The sequence below is a fragment of the Anguilla anguilla genome, chromosome 1 (genome assembly GCF_013347855.1).
Source record: "Anguilla anguilla isolate fAngAng1 chromosome 1, fAngAng1.pri, whole genome shotgun sequence".
NCBI lineage: Eukaryota > Metazoa > Chordata > Actinopteri > Anguilliformes > Anguillidae > Anguilla > Anguilla anguilla.
Genome location: NC_049201.1, coordinates 5,107,672 through 5,127,743, shown reverse-complemented (window position 1 = coordinate 5,127,743; position 20,072 = coordinate 5,107,672). Strand labels below are relative to the sequence as shown.

Sequence of the window (20,072 nt, the reverse complement as noted above, 5' to 3'; positions counted from 1 at the left end):
TCTCTCTCTCTCTCACATTAGCCCTGTGGTTTTTTTTTGGGGTGAGCCCAGGAGCACTCGATGTACCCGGCAGCACCACACCCCTGCCTGTTCCCCCCCCCCCCCCCCCCCCGAGCTGGCAGTGAGTTACCGTCGGCCTTCCTCCCGAGTCACAGTGTCCCGCTCGCTCGTAAATCTCCAACAATGGGGCTCCGACGAGCCGTAAAGAGAGAGAACGCGCCGGCGTCCCGGGAATCCTCCGCTCTTTCTACCCTTTCCTTCCTGCTCCGCCGAGGAGCGGCCCCTCCGTTCGCCGCTACGCGTTGTTATTATTATTAGGATTTAACGACAGATTTGGGGAAAGCGTCCTCGGCCCAGAAGATTGGCTTCGTCGCGACTTCCATTTAACGGCGCTATTGTTGTTCGCGGGGACAAGGTCTGGGAAAGGGCTGCGTTTCGGTCGTTTCAGTGAAACGGGGGAAGAGGGTGGATTTTCTTCAGGGTGTCTTTAAGGAAAAAACACATTGGGATTAGTGATTTATTTATTTATTTTTTCTTCCACTGGACGGCCACAGTCGAGAGCCCGTTATAGGCCGGCTAACAAAAGCAAGGAACGGCAGCCAAAACTGCGTATGCGGTTTTAAGCAAGAGGAGCGCGATATTAGGCACAAGTGCCGATTCCAGCTGAAGAGCCCATCCAAAAATAAAATCGCCTGGAACCCTAAACACATGACAAGTGGAATTTAGCGTGATCTTAAACCTGGCAGTCGCCCCGGGGCGAAACGGAACGCAAGCCCACGTCTGAATTAGACGTGTTCAGATTAATTTAATACTTGAGTTTAAATGCATTACTTTCAACTTGGAGGCGATTTATTGGATCGGGTTGCCAACTTCTGTAAAAATCACATTAAATGAAAAGCAAACATTGTGTCCTCCCCTCAGCGCGCGTAATCGTCTTGGCGTTTCAGAAGTCAGCCGTTTCTCGTGTAATTCGCGAGCGCGCGTTGCTCCAAAAACTTGCAAAACGAGCAAAATTTGGAAAGTGGAATGGTGGTGTGGTGATATAAGGCCGCCTTTGTCTCAGGACGTTGGTTTGGGTGCAGGGTTCTGACAGGAACGTTAATCACGTCCTCATTTCCTTCCAGAACATTCTGCCATGCTGCTGTCAGGCAGGTTTCGTTGTACCAGGGGATCTGGGTGGGCTGCGCCTCAGTGTTAGCCTGCCTTTTTGGATGGGCGTGCCTCTGGGATTAGTGCTTGGCCCCCTCTTGTTTTCTCTCCTTCCTTGGTTTTCTTATTTTTCAGCATTGGCCTTTCACCTCATTCGCCAAGACCTTTCTGTATTCTGGCAAACAAATCTTTTCACGCTTTCAACTTCTGTTGTCCAGTCAGCTTCTACAATTCAGGCCTTACGGTGTGAGGAACTAGGCGTTTCGCGGCAGAGGGGGAAGACGCCGGAGGTGTTGCACCCACAGCACATCTGGGGGGCCCAGAACGGCGGGCCCGTTACGCAACCCTTTCCGCTGCCACTTCCGCCTTGCTGGTGTTTTTGGGAGGGGTGAAAGAGAGAGAGAGAGAGAGAGAGTGGTCGTTAATGTTAATGAATTTATGAATTTGAATGGCTTGGGCGCAATCAGCTGTGTTTGTGTGTGCGTGTGTGCGAGTGTGTGTGTATATGGGAGTGTGTGAGTGTGTGTATTTGTGTGTGTGTGTGTGTGTATGCGTGTGTGTGTGTGTGTGTGTGTGTGTGTATGCGTGTGTGTGTGTGATTGTGTGTGTATATGTGTGTGCGTGTGTGTGTGTGTGTGTGTTTGTGTGTGTGTGTGCGTGTGTGTGTGTGTGTGTGTGTGTGTGTGTGTTTGTGTGTGTGTGTGTGTGTTTGTGTGTGTGTGTGTGTGTTTGTGTGTGTGTGTGCGTGTGTGTGTGTGTGTGTGCGTGTGTGTGTGTGTGTGTGTGTGTGTGTTTGTGTGTGTGTGTGTGTGTTTGTGTGTGTGTGTGTGTGTGTGTGTGTGTGTGTTTGTGTGTGTGTGTGCGTGTGTGTGTGTGTGTGTGTGTGTGTGTTTGTGTGTGTGTTTGTGTGTGTGTGTGTGTGTTTGTGTGTGTGTGTGTGTGTATGTGTGTGTGTTTGTGTGTGTGTGTGCGTGTGTGTGTGTGTGTGTGTGTTTGTGTGTGTGTGTGCGTGTGACATCCCGCCTGTGTAGGCAGCGTTCTGCTCATGACACAGCATGACACAGCACTTCCCAGCCCAGTGTCCAGAAACCCCAGACCCCCCCCGGGGCCGGTCGGGGCCCCACACAACAGCTCCTTGTTCCCGCACGCTTCGGGAATCCCAGCATTCCTGGAAATGACGGCGAGCCCACAGGGGTGAGGTCACTGCTCCCTGTCTCAGGTTTCCTGCATGCGGCCGAGGGTTCGGCTGCCTGCAGCCACACAATGGGCCTTTCTGTATGCACTGGTCTGCACGGGCGGGCAGACGGACAGACAGACAGACAGAGAGAGAGACAGAGAGAGAGACGGACAGGCAGACAGGGTCAGAGAGGCAGGCAGACAGATGGACGGACAGACAGACAGACAGAGGCAGAGAGAGAGAGACAGAGACAGAGAGAGAGACAGACAGACAGACGGACGGACAGGCAGACAGAGGGTCAGAGAGGCAGACAGACAGACGGACGGACAGACAGACAGAGACCGACTGACCGACTGACACTCAGACGGACAGACAGATAGAGAGACAGGCTGTCAGACAGTCAGAGAGACAGGCAGACAATCAGAGAGACAGACAGAGACAGACAGACAGACAGAGCGGCAGAGAGACAGACAGAGAGACAAGCAGACCAAGACAGACAGACCGTCTGACACACGGACGGACAGGCAGACGGAGAGACAGACAAACAGACCAACCAACGGAGACAGGCGGACAGGCAGAAGCAGAAAGGCATACAGACACAGGCAGACACATACGGACCGACAGACGAGCAGACGGCACGCGTGTGCGTGCATGCGTGCGTGCCTGTCTGCAATGTGTGTGAATTAGGGATGTGTGCACATTGTTAAGTAATGAATGGAAGTTGATATTGCTTTCTACACACTTCCCCAGATAAAAGGGAGGGGTCATTACTACCTCCCCCTTTCAAAGGCCAAAGGGGGTGCTGAAAAGCCAGAGTTTCTCTTATTCTGGCTAAGGCCCATTCTTTCACGGGTTTCACTACCTGACCGCTAGCCGTGGACACTCTCCATTGCGCAATACGGCGGGACTTTCGAACAGGAAGTGGCTCGCTGTTAGTGAAAGGTGATATTTCCCATTGGTGTCACTGCCAGTAAGACTCACAGCAGGCCTCTTTGTTTGCTGTGTGTGTGTGTGTGTGTGTGGGTTTGTGTGCGTACGTGCCTGAGCGTGCATGTGTGTGTGTCTGTTAGTTTCAAGGGGAATTTAACAAGTTTGTGTTTATCGAAAAAGAATTTTGTGTTCATGAGGTCAGCCTGCTTCTTTAACTATGACGGAGGTGGAAGGGGCCTACGTAGCTGTGTGCCATGACCACCGTCGCAGGGAATTGTGGGTGGGAAGTTCCCCAGAGTGGCAGAAGGGCAGCTGCTTTTCTGTGGAAAATCCCGGAGTGCCAGGCCAGGAGGCTGAATAGTGAAACCTGTCTGTGACCCACCCGCGATCCGGCGAGAATGCTCGCTCAGACACCAGGACTGTCCTGAGCTGTAATATCAGAGGGAATGTCCGTGAGGGCAGTATTTGGGTGTGAATCCCATGTCGTCTGTACAAGCTCACTGTGGAGGCCAGTACTTACAACGGTAGCACTTTGTATGAATTGTCCGTCATAAGAACTCTATCATAATCGGTACGTAACGTCTTAACGAGCTCTTCATAAACGTTAATAAATGCCTATGTCAACAACTGCAGATGGCATGTGGTGTGTAAGGTCATCACTGATGCAAGTGTCATTGCCATATACCTGTTTGCTGTTGTTGCCATAAGCCTTTATGAATGTCTATGTAGTGCTTATGAAGGTGCTATGTAGAACCTATAAAGGGGTCGTGTAGCTCTTATGAATTACCATTCATTGATAGGGTTATTCTTCTACGTTACTACTTAAGACGCTTTATTTGATCTTGGACTTGTACTTGCAGTATGTACTTTAATCTTGGCAATGGCATGCATGCAGTTGTAAAATATCACTGTGGAACCTTGATGTGCAAAATCTCTATTTATAAGTTTCCTATTCTACCGCCCTGCACCAACATGAACATTTCTTCTTCACGTAAAATGGAACGACTAACGTCCCTGTGGTGTTGCCCTGATCAGCTGGCACTAACTGCGCTGTGGGGATCAGCAGGAGCTGACAGCCCTGTGGTGATCAGCAGGAGCTAAGGGCCCTGTGGTGATCAGCCAGCGCTAACAGCCCTGTGGTGATCAGCCAGCGCTAAGGGCCCTGTGGTGATCAGCCAGTGCTAAGGGCCCTGTGGTGATCAGCAGGAGCTAAGGGCCCTGTGGTGATCAGCAGGAGCTAAGGGTCCTGTGGTGATCAGCGGTAGCTAAGGGCCCTGTGGTGATCAGCGGTAGCTAAGGGCCCTGTGGTGATCAGCGGTAGCTAACAGCCCTGTGGGGATCAGCCAGCGCTAAGGGCCCTGTGGTGATCAGCCAGTGCTAACGGCCCTGTGGTGATCAGCAGGAGCTAACAGCCCTGTGGTGATCAGCCAGCGCTAAGGGCCCTGTGGTGATCAGCCAGCGCTAAGGGCCCTGTGGTGATCAGCAGGTGCTAAGGGCCCTGTGGTGATCAGCAGGAGCTGACAGCCCTGTGGTGATCAGCAGGAGCTAAGGGCCCTGTGGTGATCAGCCAGTGCTAAGGGCCCTGTGGTGATCAGCCAGCGCTAAGGGCCCTGTGGTGATCAGCCAGCGCTAACAGCCCTGTGGTGATCAGCAGGTGCTAAGGGCCCTGTGGTGATCAGCCAGCGCTAAGGGCCCTGTGGTGATCAGCCAGCGCTAAGGGCCCTGTGGTGATCAGCCAGCGCTAAGGGCCCTGTGGTGATCAGCCAGCGCTAACAGCCCTGTGGTGATCAGCAGGAGCTAAGGGCCCTGTGGTGATCGGCAGGTGCTAAGGGCCCTGTGGTGATCAGCAGGAGCTAAGGGCCCTGTGGTGATCAGCGGGAGCTAAGGGCCCTGTGGTGATCAGCAGGAGCTAAGGGCCCTGTGGTGATCAGCAGGAGCTAAGGGCCCTGTGGTGATCGGCAGGTGCTAAGGGCCCTGTGGTGATCAGCCAGCGCTAACGGCCATGTGGTGATCAGCAGGTGCTAAGGGCCCTGTGGTGAACAGCCAGCGTTAACAGCCCTGTGGTGATCAGCAGGTGCTAAGGGCCCTGTGGTGAACAGCCAGCGCTAACAGCCCTGTGGTGATCAGCAGGTGCTAAGGGCCCTGTGGTGATCAGCCAGCGCTAAGGGCCCTGTGGTGATCAGCCAGCGCTAACGGCCATGTGGTGATCAGCAGGTGCTAAGGGCCCTGTGGTGATCAGCCAGTGCTAAGGGCCCTGTGGTGATCAGCCAGCGCTAACGGCCATGTGGTGATCAGCAGGTGCTAAGGGCCCTGTGGTGAACAGCCAGCGCTAACAGCCCTGTGGTGATCAGCAGGTGCTAAGGGCCCTGTGGTGATCAGCCAGCGCTAAGGGCCCTGTGGTGATCAGCCAGCGCTAAGGGCCCTGTGGTGATCGGCAGGTGCTAAGGGCCCTGTGGTGATCAGCCAGCGCTAAGGGCCCTGTGGTGATCAGCAGGAGCTAAGGGCCCTGTGGTGATCAGCCAGCGCTAAGGGCCCTGTGGTGATCAGCAGGAGCTAAGGGCCCCGTGGTGATCAGCCAGCGCTAAGGGCCCTGTGGTGATCAGCAGGTGCTAACGGCCCTGTGGTGATCAGCCAGCACTAAGGGCCCCGTCGTGTTCCCAGCGCTCGGGACGCTCTGACGGACGCAGCGCTCCCGCTACATTAGCTCTGCGTGCGTCTGTGACGTGGGCCAGCGCGCGGTGACTCACCCAGGCTAAAACGGGAGCGTAATTATTCAGAAGCTCCGCGCGGACTGTGACGAGGAGCCCTGCGTTTGTTTCGCTACGGCCTGCGTCACGTTTTGCGAGGTTTTTATTAACCCCCGAGTATCCCCGGGTTTAGTGACCCCCACCCCCCCCACCCCCACCCCCCACGCGGGAGCTGAAACGGGACGAGCAGTCGGGCGTCCGGCGTTCTCGTCTGTTCTCAGACGGCACCGGTCCTGTCGTTTTGTCTTCTTTTCCGCTCTTAAACAAATTAAATTTGAGATCCAGTGATTTTTACCCGCGCGTTGGGGAAACGACTTCCCTTCCAAGGAGGAAACATCCTGTTTGCTCGCGTTAGTGCAGAGAGGAGGAGGAGGAGGAGGAGGAGGAGGATGGGCTTTGCTCTCTGCCAGCTGCTTGGTTTTTTTTTTGTAGTCGGGGTTAGTGGACATTTAACTGGCTGGTTATGCACATCGGGGGGTCGTTTGCAGGGGGAGCCCGTGTTCCAGGGTTGAACCAATCTTTTTGGGGGTGTTCCCGGTTTCACTCGGACACCGACGGGCAGCGGCGGGGGCGAGCGTGCGGTAATTCTCCCGCACGCGCTCGCGCTCTGCACACGATGTCCTGGCTGTCTCCGTCTCCCTGGCCGCCATGCATGCAGCTAGCCACAATCGGAAAATTCCACTTCCATGCGCCCCCCCCTTCCCCCCCCCCTCCCCAAAGATTTGGCATCCGCCCGTCCCGTCCGCTGTGCGCCAGGAGCGCCTGGCGGACGCTCTGGTCTCCTGGAACGCCGCTCTCTCCCCTTCCTGGCGCTGCCCGCTCCGCTCTCGGCATTCCGGCGTTCAAACGTTCCCAGGGCGGCAGGATGAGGCGATGGAAGTTTTCGGCAGAGGGGCGAGGGGGGCGAGGAGGAGGGGGGGCGGGCGAGCCTCGCCTCAGCACACACAATCGCCGCAGGGGTCCTCCAGGGAGACGAGATCGGGAAATCCGTTACCGTTACCACGGTTTCCCGTGTGACGGACAAGTGTCCCGGCCCCGCCCCGCCCTGTCTCGCTCGGTCTTCCCCCGGGCATCTGAAGTGATGCCTGTAGTTTTTGGGCCATTGGCAGGAGGCTCCTGTCCTTATCTGAACCCTGCTATTGTGTTGCATTTCTTTCATCTTCCTCTTCCAGTTACTCGCTAATCCTGCCCTCATCTCAGTCAGCCCGCCCCCTTTTAGGCCACTGGCCAATGGGCTTTCCGTTTCCCTCTGCGCAGTCAAAACTGCCTTTTTTTACTGATGCTTTTCAGTCAGGTACTCTGTACCTCCCTGTGACCCCACACCCATTTCCTGTGACACTACCCCAACCCCATGTGACCCTGCCCCCCTCTCCCCTGTGACTCCACCCCTGTTCTCCCTGTAACCCCACACCCCCCACCTGTGAGCCCACCCCCACCACATGTGACCCCGCCCCCCTCACCTGTGACTCCACCTTCGTTCTTCCTGTGACCCCACCCCCTCTCACCTGTGACTCCGCCCCCTCCCTCCCTCCGCAGCACCTGGTGAGCTGGGACGCTGCGGACCCGGAGTGCCTGCTGCAGCTGGTGAAGGAGCTGATCCAGCAGTACCACCTGTACCAGTGCCAGCGGCTGCGGGAGAGCTCCCGCCTGCTCTTCGAGTACGACAGCCTGCTGGAGGACCCCGAGTACGGCCGCAGCATGGAGATCTACGCCGGCCGCAAGAACAGCTGGGTACGGCTGCGCCGCGCACATGCATGTGCATGCATGCGCATTTACACGCAAGAGCATGCATGTGCATGGATGCGCATTTACACGCAAGAGCATGCATGCGCATGGATACGCGTTTACACGCAAGAGCATGCATGTGCATGTGTGCGCGTTTACACGCAAGAGCATGCATGTGCATGTATACGCGTTTACACGCAAGAGCATGCATGTGCATGTGTGCGCGTTTACACGCAAGAGCATGCATGTGCATGTATGCGCGTTTACACGCAAGAGCATGCATGCGCATGTGTGCGCGTTTACACGCAAGAGCATGCGTGTGCATGTATACGCGTTTACACGCAAGAGCATGCGTGTGCATGTGTGCGCATTTACACGCAAGAGCATGCATGTGCATGTATGCGCATTTACACGCACGAGCATGTGATCATGAGAACGCATGCGCGCAAGAGCATGCGATCATGTACACGCCAACACACTGCACGCTCGTGCACATGCGTTTACACACACACACACACACACACACACATACACACACAGTACATACAGTACACGTACCACCATGCAATCATGCACACACATATCTATTGCACCAAGACGTACGCTACATAAAACTGTTGGCCCCCAGAGTCTCAATCGGCAACACTCTTCCGACTGAAACCCAGCCTTCTCTGGGCGATGCTATTGGCTGGTTCTGCCGGCAAGGGCCCCCAGCAACAGCAGCCAGGATTCACTTCCAGGTCACCGGGGTCATCGCTGCCCCACAGACTTTGTGCTCTATCTGGATGCGCCGTTAAAGTTCTCTCTCTTCGCAGTCGGCTCCTTCCTCCTCCGTCTGGCCGCCTTCGCATCCCCCCCCCCCCGCCCCCCCACCGTCGCGCTCCGCTCCACGGGAGCTGTCAGATTTCCATATTTCAATCTCATTTATTAATATTAGACTGATTAGCGTATCTGTGCAAAGCCGCCGTGCGCTTCCCCGATTTGTCCGTGGGAAAAAAAAATATATAGCAGGGAGGGAGGAAAACGCTGAAGAGCAGCGCAAATCCGTCTGAGGACGAGGCGCTCGGGGGGGGGGAGGAGAAGGGATTACTGTCAGGGAAACGGAGGGGGGGGGGGGGCAGGGGGGATTGTGTTAGGTGAGGATTCGGCGCCCTGAGCGTGTTCTGCATCAGAGTTGGCGTGGGGGCGGGGGGGTGGGGGGGGGTTGGGGGGGGGGGGAGTGTGCGTATCGAAACGCGCGGATAGGGAAGCGTACCTCTGTCTGTCTCTCTCTCATTACACAACCGCCCCCGCTGCGGCAGAAGGAGGTCAGTCGAAATTTTCTTAGGGGTGGGGAAAAAATAATGTAAAAGTGAAATTGCAGAAGGGAGTGGGGTTTTTTTAGGAACCTTGGGTTCCACGCCCACCTCTGCACAAAGTCACAAGCTTTGACCTTTTCAAGGCTGTGGCGACCGTCGCTATTGTCTAGGAAATAAGGAGCAGAAATGGCTAAGGGTGAAAAGGTCCCCGAGAAGCTGCAGAAATCCCTGCACTTTGTGCAAGATGGCTCCCTTTTTGCCCCAGACTTGTTCTTCTGCATGAACTCCACGCAAGTCTCCCTACCACTAATAATCTGAGTGAACACAGACATTGCCTGCTCTATGACGGTACCCTGTTGAAAGTTGCAACATTTTCCCATGCTGAATTAATGTGTTTATAAGAGACGTGTTATACTGCATGCATCACATGTTATTGACTGCATTTAAATGTACAGTGGGGACCAGAAGTCTGAGAACACTAAGAAGAAGAACTGATTGCTTTCATGATTTATCAAGGGCTAATGGTACTCCGTTTATACATCTTATTCAATTCATTTTAAAAATAATATAAGTGTGTAAGCAATAATGACGTTAATAGACAGAATGGAAGATTAATTAATAAATGGTTTTTGTGGTTAATAGCCCAGCTATTTGCATATTGAGCTTTAGAAACTCGCATTTGTTAGTATTTGAATACAGGGTGTGACAGTGAATAGAGAAATGCTGCTTGTGGTGGACAAACCAGAAATTCGCACAGCTTCGCATTTCATATGAGTGTTTCGGAAATGTGTTAGCCTATAATTTTGGATTGTAGCTGTTGTCAGTAATGCGCTCTTGAATCAGAAGTGTAATTAAAGCATCGTAATTGCATGATTCCTTGATAAATAATGAAAACGTAGAAATGAAAAAAATGGTGTCCTCAGACCTTTGGTCCTCACTGTACATGTATTACTTATTATTCATGTATTACTTGTGAATATAATTTCTTTTCATTTGAATAATTATGTCTGTCCATTTAAAGACTGGTGTTCACTGTGTGTTGCTGGTGTAATGTTCCCTCTATCACTGTGTGTGTGTTTGTGTGCGTGCATGTGCATGCATGCGTGAATGTGTGTGTGTGTGTGTGTGTTTTTTACTGTGCGTGTGTGTCTGTGTGTGTGTTTGTGTGTATTTGGGTGTGTGTGTGTATGTCGATGTGTGTGCGTGTGTGCATCTGTATCTGTGTGTGTGTGTGTGTGTGTGTGTGCGTGTGTGCACCTGTGTGTGTGTTTGTGTGTATCTGTGTGTGTGTGTGTGCACCTGTGTGTGTGTGTGTGTGTGTGTGTGTGTGTGTGTGTTTGTGTTTGTGTGCACCTGTGTGTGTTTGTGTGTATCTGTGTGTGTGTGTGTGTGTTTGTGTGTGTGCACCTGTGTGTGTGTGTGTGTGTGTGTTTGTGTGTATCTGTGTGTGTGTGTGCACCTGTGTGTGTGTGTGTGTGTTTGTGTGTATCTGTGTGTGTGTGTGAGTTCCGGGTGTAATGTTCCCTCTCTTCCGGAATGTTCCAGACGGGGGAGTTCTCTGCTCGTTTCCTGCTCAAGCTCCCTGTCGACTTCAGCAACATCCCAGTGTATCTGCTTAAGGTAAGCCCCAGTGCAACTGTGTGTGTGTGTGTGTGTGTGTGTGTGTGTGCGCGCGCCTCAGTCCACGGGGCTGTGAGTTGACTAATCAGCAGGCTGTCACTCCCTATCAGCTGTGAGCTGCATGGTGTCTGCAGGCTGCCCTCTCTCTCTCTCTCTCCCTCTCTCCCCCCCCCTCTCTCTCTCTCTTTCTCTCTCTCTCGCTTTCTTTCTCTCTCCCTCTCTCTCCCTCTCACTCACTCTCTCGCTTTTTCTCTCTCCCTCGCCTATTTCTTGAAGCAAAACAGAAAGAGCAGCGTGTGTGTGTGTGTGTGTGTGTGTGTGTGTGTGTGTGTGTGCTTGCGTGTGTGTGCGTGCATGTGTGCGTGCGTGTGTGTGTGTACCAAGGAGGGTGCTCTAACGGCGTTCTGCGCCACACACGCGCTCCACAGTGACATGCAGACCCCCCGCAGTGACCCTCCCGTCGTATCTGAGCCTGCATTGAGCTGCGTCAGCCCGGCGCGTTTAGGAAAGGCCTGTGTGGCTGTGACCTCCTGCACACAGCCTGTCTGGAGCAGGTCTGCGTTTGTGCCTCTCAGTCCCTCTCCTCCTGACTAAACCAAACTCAGCTGTGGGAGTGGGAGTGGGAGTGGGGGTGGCATGGGATGGGGTGGGATGGGGTTGGGGGGGGTCCCAGGGCGGAGAGGGGCGCGGTGGGGCTCAGCGGGTTCCAGAACCGGGCGAGACCGCGGACATCCGGTGCCGGAGAACGACGCAAGCGCACGTGGGCGCTCGTCTGATGCATCGCCCCGTGAACGGTTCCGTTTTAATAAACAATGTGCGCTATTTCTGCGTGAAATCACCCCCCCCCCCCCACTCTGCACACAAAGCAGGGGAGAGGGGGTGGTTTGGGACAGGGGTACATGGACATTCCACTCTTGTGAGCTTTTCCAACGTTTGCTTCGTCACTCTCTCCGTCGTCGGCGGCGTGTTCTCCCTTGGTGATCCCAGACGCGGGGAGAACAGGATATGACATCACACTGGGACTTCGGGAAAAGCAGCGCAGGAAGGGATTACATTACATTACATTATAGGCATTTAGCAGACGCTCTTATCCAGAGCGACTTACACAACTTTTTACATAGCACTTTACATTGTATCCATTTATACAGCTGGATATATACTGAAGCAACGCAGGTTAAGTACCTTGCTCAAGGGTACAACGGCAGTGTCCTTACCCGGGATTCGAACCTACGACCTTTCGGTTACGAGCGCAGTTCCTTACCCACTGTGCCACACTCCGTCCCACGGGATGTAAATTCAGAGAAGTTGTTTAAACTGAGAGTCTCCTTCATCGGAATCCCCCGGGGACGCTCTCAGGGCAACGCTTCGGCAAACTGACACAAACGAGGCAGACGAAGCCAAATTCTGTGGAAATGTAGCCGAGAAAACTCCCTGGAACTCCCTTCCTGAGCAGCCCGAGGCCTGTGACTTCATCGGTGTGGCTGCATGGAGGGCAGCGTCATTTCTGTCATTGAGTCAGTCTGCCAGCACAGGGGTGTGGCTCTGGGTTCCTGTGCTGTGTCTGCACAGGTGTGTGGCTCTGGGTTTCTGTGCTGTGTTGGCACAGTGTGTGTGTGTGTGTGTGTGTGGCAGCAGTGCTCTGTGATTCTGACAACCTGCATTTACCCTTCCCCTTCACCCTTCTCCACACACACACACACACACACACCCTGATGGTAATTCAGCACGCACATACACACCCTGATGGTAATGCAGCACGCACGCACACACACACACACACTCACACACACACACTCACACGCACACACACACTCACACACACACACACACACCCTCACACACACACACACACACACACACACCCACACTCACAGACACACACACACATATGCAGTCGGTGACCTTTACTCTTGCACTCTCTGCGCTGGTCTGTTGTGACCCCCGGGGGCATGACCTCAGCGTGCCAGTCCTGCCCATTACCGCTGGGCTGAGCCGCTCTGGAGACCGACCAATCAGGAGCGGGCGTCTTCCTCAGGGGAACGGCCAATCACACGGAGGAAAGTAAATCTGCCTCTGCTTCCACGATCCGGTCAGAGGCACCGCTTTCACTTTTCACTTTGGCGAAGGCGAGGACCAGAACCCCCCCAGGGGCGTTGTGAGGTCAGAGGATGTGATTAAGCCGGTTTGCTATTTCTGGAAGCCGGCCCCCGTGTCTCCAGCTTAATTTGCGTTTGGCCCCCCTTCTCTGCGACGGGATTCACCCACATTGAGAATTTCCCCTTTTTTCCCCACTGCGTGTTAAACTGGTGAGAAATGCACTTGGGAGCTCTTGTCTGTGGCTTTGGCTCCAGTGAGTTTTTCACCAAGAGGTGAAAGCTCTTAGTCCTGACATGACCACAGTACATGTTCATCTCAATCGATGAGCATTGATTTCATTGAAGAAAGATTGTAGAAAAAAAAAAAACAAGACATCAGTTGTAAAAATGTTCTGTTTTTGCACCTCTCGGTGGCCAGCAGCTCACTCAGTAGCTGTGGTTCAGGATTTTAATTTTCTTCGCGTGGCGCAGAATTGCGTCGCAGGAGAGCTCCGCGGGGAGCGATGCCCTCCAGTTCGCGGTCGTCAGAGCGTCCATCGGGGGATCTCTGACATTTTCAGCGACCTTCATTTTGAAAAGTGGAAGAGTGAAAGCAGGTCGCTGCTCGCCGCGTCCTCCGTTGCCCCCGCCGCGTCCTCCGTTGCCCCCGCCGCCCCCGCCGCGAGATCGATGCGCGGAGACGAACCGTTCGGTTCAGAAGCGCGCGAGACGGCCGCCGTCCCTCAGCTTCCTGGCTTCCTGCCCTCCAGCCTGCGTCACCTTCAGGGGTGATCACACCGCTTACAGTCAGAGTGCTGAGATTGACAGTGGAGCATCTTGACCCGGAGGACTGAGGTGATCTTGTGTACCTGCTCTGGAGGCCATAGGGCATGCAGCAGGAGCAGCAACAGGAGCAGCAGCAGCAGCAGCAGCAGCAGGAGCAGCAGCAGGAGGCCATAGGGCATGCAGCAGGAGCAGCAACAGGAGCAGCAGCAGCAGCAGCAGCAGCAGGAGGCCATAGGGCATGCAGCAGGAGCAGCAGCAGCAGCAGGAGCAGCAGCAGGAGCAGCAGTAGGAGCAGCAGCAGCAGCAGCGGCGGCGGTCGGAGGGGAAGCCGTCTCCGTTTCCTCCCGTCTGCGGTGCACAGGTAGAGCTCGCGGGCGGTGAGAAGGCCCGGGTTCGGAGCGAGGCTGCGGTTTCCTTTGTCCCCGGCTGCGCTGGCTGGGGATGATTGCTGTTTATCGCCGCTCGCTGTCAGGCCTCCTGCTGCTCTGCGCGGTACGCGGGTTAGAATGCTGCTTTTCACGACCGATGAGATTCACTTTATCGTGCCCGAGGGGGAAATTAGACTCAGGCACAGTGCTGATGGGTAAACACAACCCGCATCACCTGTGGCCGGTGTGCACAAACAGGCACTGCGCGTACCTGTACCACACACACACACACACACACACACACACACAGGTCTCCTTCACACACACACACACACACACACACACACACAGGTCTCCTTCACACAATCGCATCCACTCCGCACAGACAGTGTATTACACAAGGTCACTCCCAGGCCCCCTGTCTGCCGTTGTTAGGGAGATTGATTGACAGGCGGATGAAGGGAGTGTCTGTTCCTGTTCGTCACATTTGGCGGGGCGGTCGGAAGCGTTCCGCCGCCGTGCCGGAGCGTAGCGGGAATGTGGCCGCCGCTCGGCAGCGTGGCGGGCGTGGCGGGCGTGGCGGGCGCGCCTCTGTCTGTCAGTCAGACCGCTCGAGTCGCCGCCGACCGATTCTGAATGTCAGCTCTGGCTGGTGCGCGGATGATCGGTGTGGAGAGGGAGAGAGAGAGAGACGGAGAGACAGAGAGACAGAGGGAGAGAGAGAGGGAGAGAGACGGAGAGGGAGAGAGAGCTAGAGGGGAGAGAGGGAGGGAGTGAGAGAGACGGAGAGGGAGAGAGAGAGACGGAGAGGGAGAGAGGGAGAGAGATGGAGAGGGGAGAGAGGGAGGGAGTGAGTGAAAGAGGGAGAGAGAGAGAGCTCAAAGAGAGAGGGAGAGAAGAGGAGGGAGAGAGAGAGAGAAGACAGTTGGTGCTCACGTCTGTCCAGTAGTTTGCTCTTCACTTATGCCGTGTTATGAAGGAGCAGTGACAGGTGTGACAGGGCATAAGCCACCGTCCTGGGCCTCAGCCGAGCCGAACCAGGCCGAACCAGGCCAGGTCAGGCCAGGGCGTATCTCATTCTGCCATCGCTAGCTTTGTGCTGCTGTCTCTGTGTAAAATCACTGATCTCAGAAAGAGAAGAGAAGCGGTCTGGCGTTGTGGTCAGTGGTCTCTGCCAGTCCTCCTGACGTTCGTATGTCCGTCACAGAAGAGGGGAGGTGTTTGGGCGTGGCAGAGAGGGCAGCAGCACTGTGTGGCCCCTCCTCCGTTTTTGTCGACTAGGGGGACGTCTCCGCCCCCGTCGTGGGGTTCTGTCCTTCTGTGACTCAAGGGGGACTCGAACCCGCAAACCTCTCTGATCCCCGAACTCTGTGAGGCTCGGACACAGTCCCCCCCCCCCGGCATACCAGCCGTGCCACACGTGCGTGTGTGATTACTCACGCCGCCGAAGCTCCAACGCTCGCTGCGTCACTCGCGGTAACTGGGCCCGCCGTTGGCATGGCGATGTCAGTGGGGGCGCTGCGAGGGGGTCTGAGGAGGCGGAGCCTGGGGGCTGAGGAGGCGGAGCCTGGGGGTCGCGGAGACGTAATGAGCCCGAGGGGTTCGAAGGTCGACTGCGATCGCAGGACAGAACAGGTCAGCTGACCGTACCGAACGGAGGTGCCGCTCCGGATCCATCCCAGCATCCCCTGGCGTCGGGGCCCTCCTTCCGGAAGATTCTCTCGCAGGACGAACTCTCTGGCCTCTCCTCCTCCTCCTCCTCCTCCTGCTTCCTTTGAAACAGAAGCAGAAGTTTTTTTTTTTTTCCGAAGGCCTCGTCAGAAAAACCCACGCGTCCTCGACCGAAGGTAGCTCCCTCCCCCAGGCCACACCCCCAACGCCCCCCCCCCCCAGCCCCCGCTCAGCGGCTGCCAGCCCTGGGGCTCCCCCTCCGCGTCCAGAAGAACAAGCGAGCGAGCGAGAGAGAGAGAATGAGCGAGCGAGCGAGCGCCATCGTCTAATTATTTTTACCCTAATTATTTTCATCGTCCCCGCGTTCCCGAATTCCGCAGGCGGGCGTCGGCGGGCGGAGACTGGGCGGGGTTAAACCCCCCGGGGGGGGCGGGCCTACACCGCCTCTTCCACCCTCGTTCATTCCCAGTTTACATAGTTATTCATGCGCTCACTCGTTTATTCATCCGTTTGTTTCCTTCCTTTGTTCCTCGAGGGGCTGCTCAGTAAACGGAATCGAATTTCCCACATATTTCCCCTCTCCTTTTTTTCCACCTCTTCCCGTTTTTAGCCGAAACCAGAAATTGGGGGGAAATGCTCAAGCGAGGCGGATCGCACGAGATCTCCCAACTGCCGGAAAAAACAAACATTCTGCGCACAATTTTGCGGTTCATTTTGGGCTGTCTGGGCAAATTAAAATCGTGATTACAGTTTTTTTTTTAATTAAATTTTCCTTTTTTATTATTGTTATTTTTTTGACGGGGAGGGACGCTGCAGTTGTTTTCCGTTTTTTAAAAGGAAACTTTAAAGGAGCAGCGAGATTTGCGAGGGGGGGAGAGAAGGTCCTGAGGGTTCTGCTTAACAATGCAGCTCTGATTTACACTGGAGCAGCAGAGAGCGAGAGCAGCAGAGAGCGAGAGCAGCAGAGAGCGAGAGCAGCGTGGTTACAGACCCAGGCTTATTCTCCCACTGGCTGAAGAGCGGGGAGATGCTGAATAAACAGAGAGGGCCATAAGCCCCTGAGCGAGTGTGCACACACACACACACACTCACACACACACACACGCATGCATGCTCACACACACACACACACTCACACACACATACACACACACACACACACACACACGCATGCATGCTCACACACACACACACACACACTCACACACATGCATGCACACACACACACACACACACACACTCACATCCACACACCCACACACACTGCTGCTTAAAATAAAGAGGGTTCTTCATTACAGTATTGAGTTTTAACAACCGTTTCTTCACGTGGGTACAGCAGCCACACGCACCCTCAGTTTTGCTTTGCGACGCCCTCTTTCATATCTGACTTAATTATATCAGCGCCTAGAAAATTCTGACATTCCACACTTTAGCTGTGGAACCTTTGACAGTGTGTTTGACGCTGGCTTTCTTCGCCCCGGTTGGCACCTGGGACACAGGTACGCACCCCGTCAGGAGAACGCGATACGCCTGAGTTTGTCACAGCCTTGGCAGGAGGTTCGCGCTACTGCGAGAGGGCCTGCAGCAGCTCCGTCCTCTCAGACTGCCTGCCAGGTTGAGTCCCCCAGGCACCACCCCATAATGCACTGTTCGATACCAAAGATGTGCTCCTGGTTGTAATTACCCCTGCAGGTTCAGCCAGGGGAGCGGTGCAATAGCGGCTGCTGAGACTGCTACTCCCGTGCCGTGCGTTTATAACAGGAGACAGTTCCTCTAATTAAGTGCGTGGGGACTGCAGTGAAGGGAGTGTGGCACCATAGACGTTTGGTTTGTGCACCCCGATCTGGAGCAGTGATCTCCGTGGTGCTTGAGTACAGCCCAGGAGAGAGAGTCTGTGTCCTGGTTCTGCTGAAGGGGTTTCTGGGAGGAGAGGGCGATGTGACTGCTTTACCTGGCCCGAGTTCCTTAAGCACTGCAGCCGCACTGTGTCACTGTCAGCCTCACAGACTGAGAGAGAGTGCAGGGTGTGCGCGTGTGTGTGTGTGTGTGTGTGTTTGTGTGTGTGTGTGTGTGTATCGTATGGTATGTGCATTTGTGTTAGTGTTCTTATTCTGTGTGCGTGCGTGTGTGCCTGCTTGTGTGTTGCATGTGCATTTGTGTTAGTGTTTGTATCGTGTGTGTGTGTGTGTGTGTGTGTGTGGGAGTGTGTTTATTGTGTGTGTTTGTGTGTGCGTGCATGCGTGCGTGTGTGCGTGTTGTGTGGGAGTGTGTTTATTGTGTGTGTTTCTGTGTGCGTGCCTGCGTGTGTGTGTGTGTTGTGTGTGTGTGTGAGTGTGTTTAGTGTGTGTGTGGGAGTGTGTTTATTGTGTGTGTTTCTGTGTGCGTGCCTGCGTGTGTGCGTGTGAGTGTGTTTAGTGTGTGTGTGTGTGTGGGAGTGTGTTTATTGTGTGTGTGTGTGTTGTGTGTGTGTGTGTGTTTAGTGTGTGTGTGTGTGTTGTGTGTGTGAGTGTGTTTATTGTGTGTGTGTGTGAGTGTGTCAGCATTAGTATCTGTATGTGTTTATCTGTTTGTGTTTGGCTTCTCTCTGGATCCTCACTGCAGCTGTAGGCTAGTCTCAGAACACGGGCACTGGCAGCTATGACAAATCCGTTAATCTCTCTTCTGTCCCCCGTCTCGCTCTCTTTCCTTCCCTGACTCTCTCTCTCTCTCTGTCTCTCTCTCTTTATCTCTCCCTGTTTCTCTGTCTCTCTCTCTCTCTGCCCCTCACTCTTTCCTAAAGAGTCAGAATCCTGTTCATGCAGGATTAAGGAATGCAAGATTTCCCTCTTTAAGTTGGTCACTAAATCGCGAATAATTCCCCATTCAAATACATGCAGTTTGTGTGTGTGTGTACACATTCATGCATGCACTACACTTACAGTTCAACCATAGTTTATTTATAAAAATGGACTGGTTCCTTTATTGATTCTATGTTACTGTGAGCAACAAAATGAGCACCAATGTCAGAAAACCGGTTTATATGCAAATGAGCTCGCGTTCCATGCACATTCCGGTCTAGATTATGAGACTGTTCTTCATTCCTTTGTGGATAAGATAAGATATGGGTCACATGACCAGTCGTCCATGCTGTATAGATGTGGGTCACATGACCAGGCCTCAGTGCTGTATAATTGGGTCAAACCGACCTTAGCCAGTGCGGTGTACACCGTTTACAGAGAACAGCTGGCGATTTGCTGAATATCCATATCCATATCCATATTCATAGTCCACATATCCATACAGAATTACTGAAGCAGTTCAGGTTGAGTCCAATGAAAGTGCCTGGGAATCAAACCTGCAGCCTCTGCCCAGTTCCCAAACCATTACGCTACACCCCCAGCTAGGAACAGTGTAATTGCTGGAGGTGTGGACAGGCCAGGTGGTGATGGTGGCAGGTTGCCCTTTTACCCTGCCAGGTTACGCGGCGGTTCTGCTTTTGCGCTCTTAATTTGCCACACTGGCACAGGTCCAAGCGGCGTTTCTGCTTTTGCGCTCTTAATTTGGCACACTGTTGCCGGTCTGAGCAACGACTCTGCTTTTGCGCTCTTAATTTGGCACGCTGGCGACGTCCGAGCGACGTTTCTGCTTTTGCGCTCTTAATTTGCCACACTGACGCAGGTCCAAGCAGCGTTTCTGCTTTTGCGCTCTTAATTTGCCACGCTGGCGCGGGTCCGAGCGGCGTTTCTGTTTTTGCGCTCTTAATTTGCCACACTGGCGCGGGTCCGAGCGGCCGTGGGTGTGCCACCAACCGCCGCCGCCGCCGTGGCGCTGGCTTCCACCTGGGCGGTATCGGCACCAGAGGGCAAACGGATCGCGGCGCTGGAGCGCAGGCCTTGCCGTCAGACGCCGCTGTTCAGTCTCCCAGCATGCCTGCGCTTGGCAGCTCTCCCTGTGCCGCGCGAGTTCAAAAGGTGCTCGGCCAATCAGAGCGGCCGTAAGGGTACAGCGGTTAGTGCAGGTGCCTGACGCTCGAATTCTGAGCCTGATTTCAAAGAGAGAGCAAAGATTTAAAAATTCAATACTTGGGAATGGAATACAACGGAATACTTTTACAGCGTTTACTTTACTGTCAGCGTGTGTCAGTTTTACAGTTTTATTGGCTTTAATCCCACTCCGCGTGGATAAATCAAAAGTTAAGAATGCAGAAAATGCACACACTCACACACACACGCTTGTGCACACACTCACACACACGCGCTTGTGCACACACACACACACACACGCTTGTGCACACACACATACGCACACTCTCACACACACACGCACACGCTTGTGCACACACACATACGCACGCTCTTACACACACACACACACACACACACACACACACACACACACACACATACATGCTTGTGCACACACACATACGCACGCTCTCGCACACACACACACACACACGCTTGTGCACACACACATACGCACATGTGCGCACACACACGCACTCATATGCACACACACACAAACACACACACACACACACACGCACG

The 20,072-nt window shown here is 54.2% G+C and overlaps 1 protein-coding gene across 2 annotated transcripts in view; it reads left to right on the top strand.

The window, feature by feature from the left end:
- babam2 (BRISC and BRCA1 A complex member 2) overlaps positions 1-20,072 on the top strand; it is a 95,515-nt gene that overhangs the window by 27,766 nt on the left and 47,677 nt on the right. For both annotated transcript variants that reach the window (XM_035404337.1, XM_035404335.1), the window contains exons 5-6: positions 7,540-7,734; positions 10,572-10,646. In XM_035404337.1, coding sequence (XP_035260228.1) covers positions 7,540-7,734; positions 10,572-10,646 — 270 coding nt within the window. The remainder of the gene's footprint in view (positions 1-7,539; positions 7,735-10,571; positions 10,647-20,072) is intronic.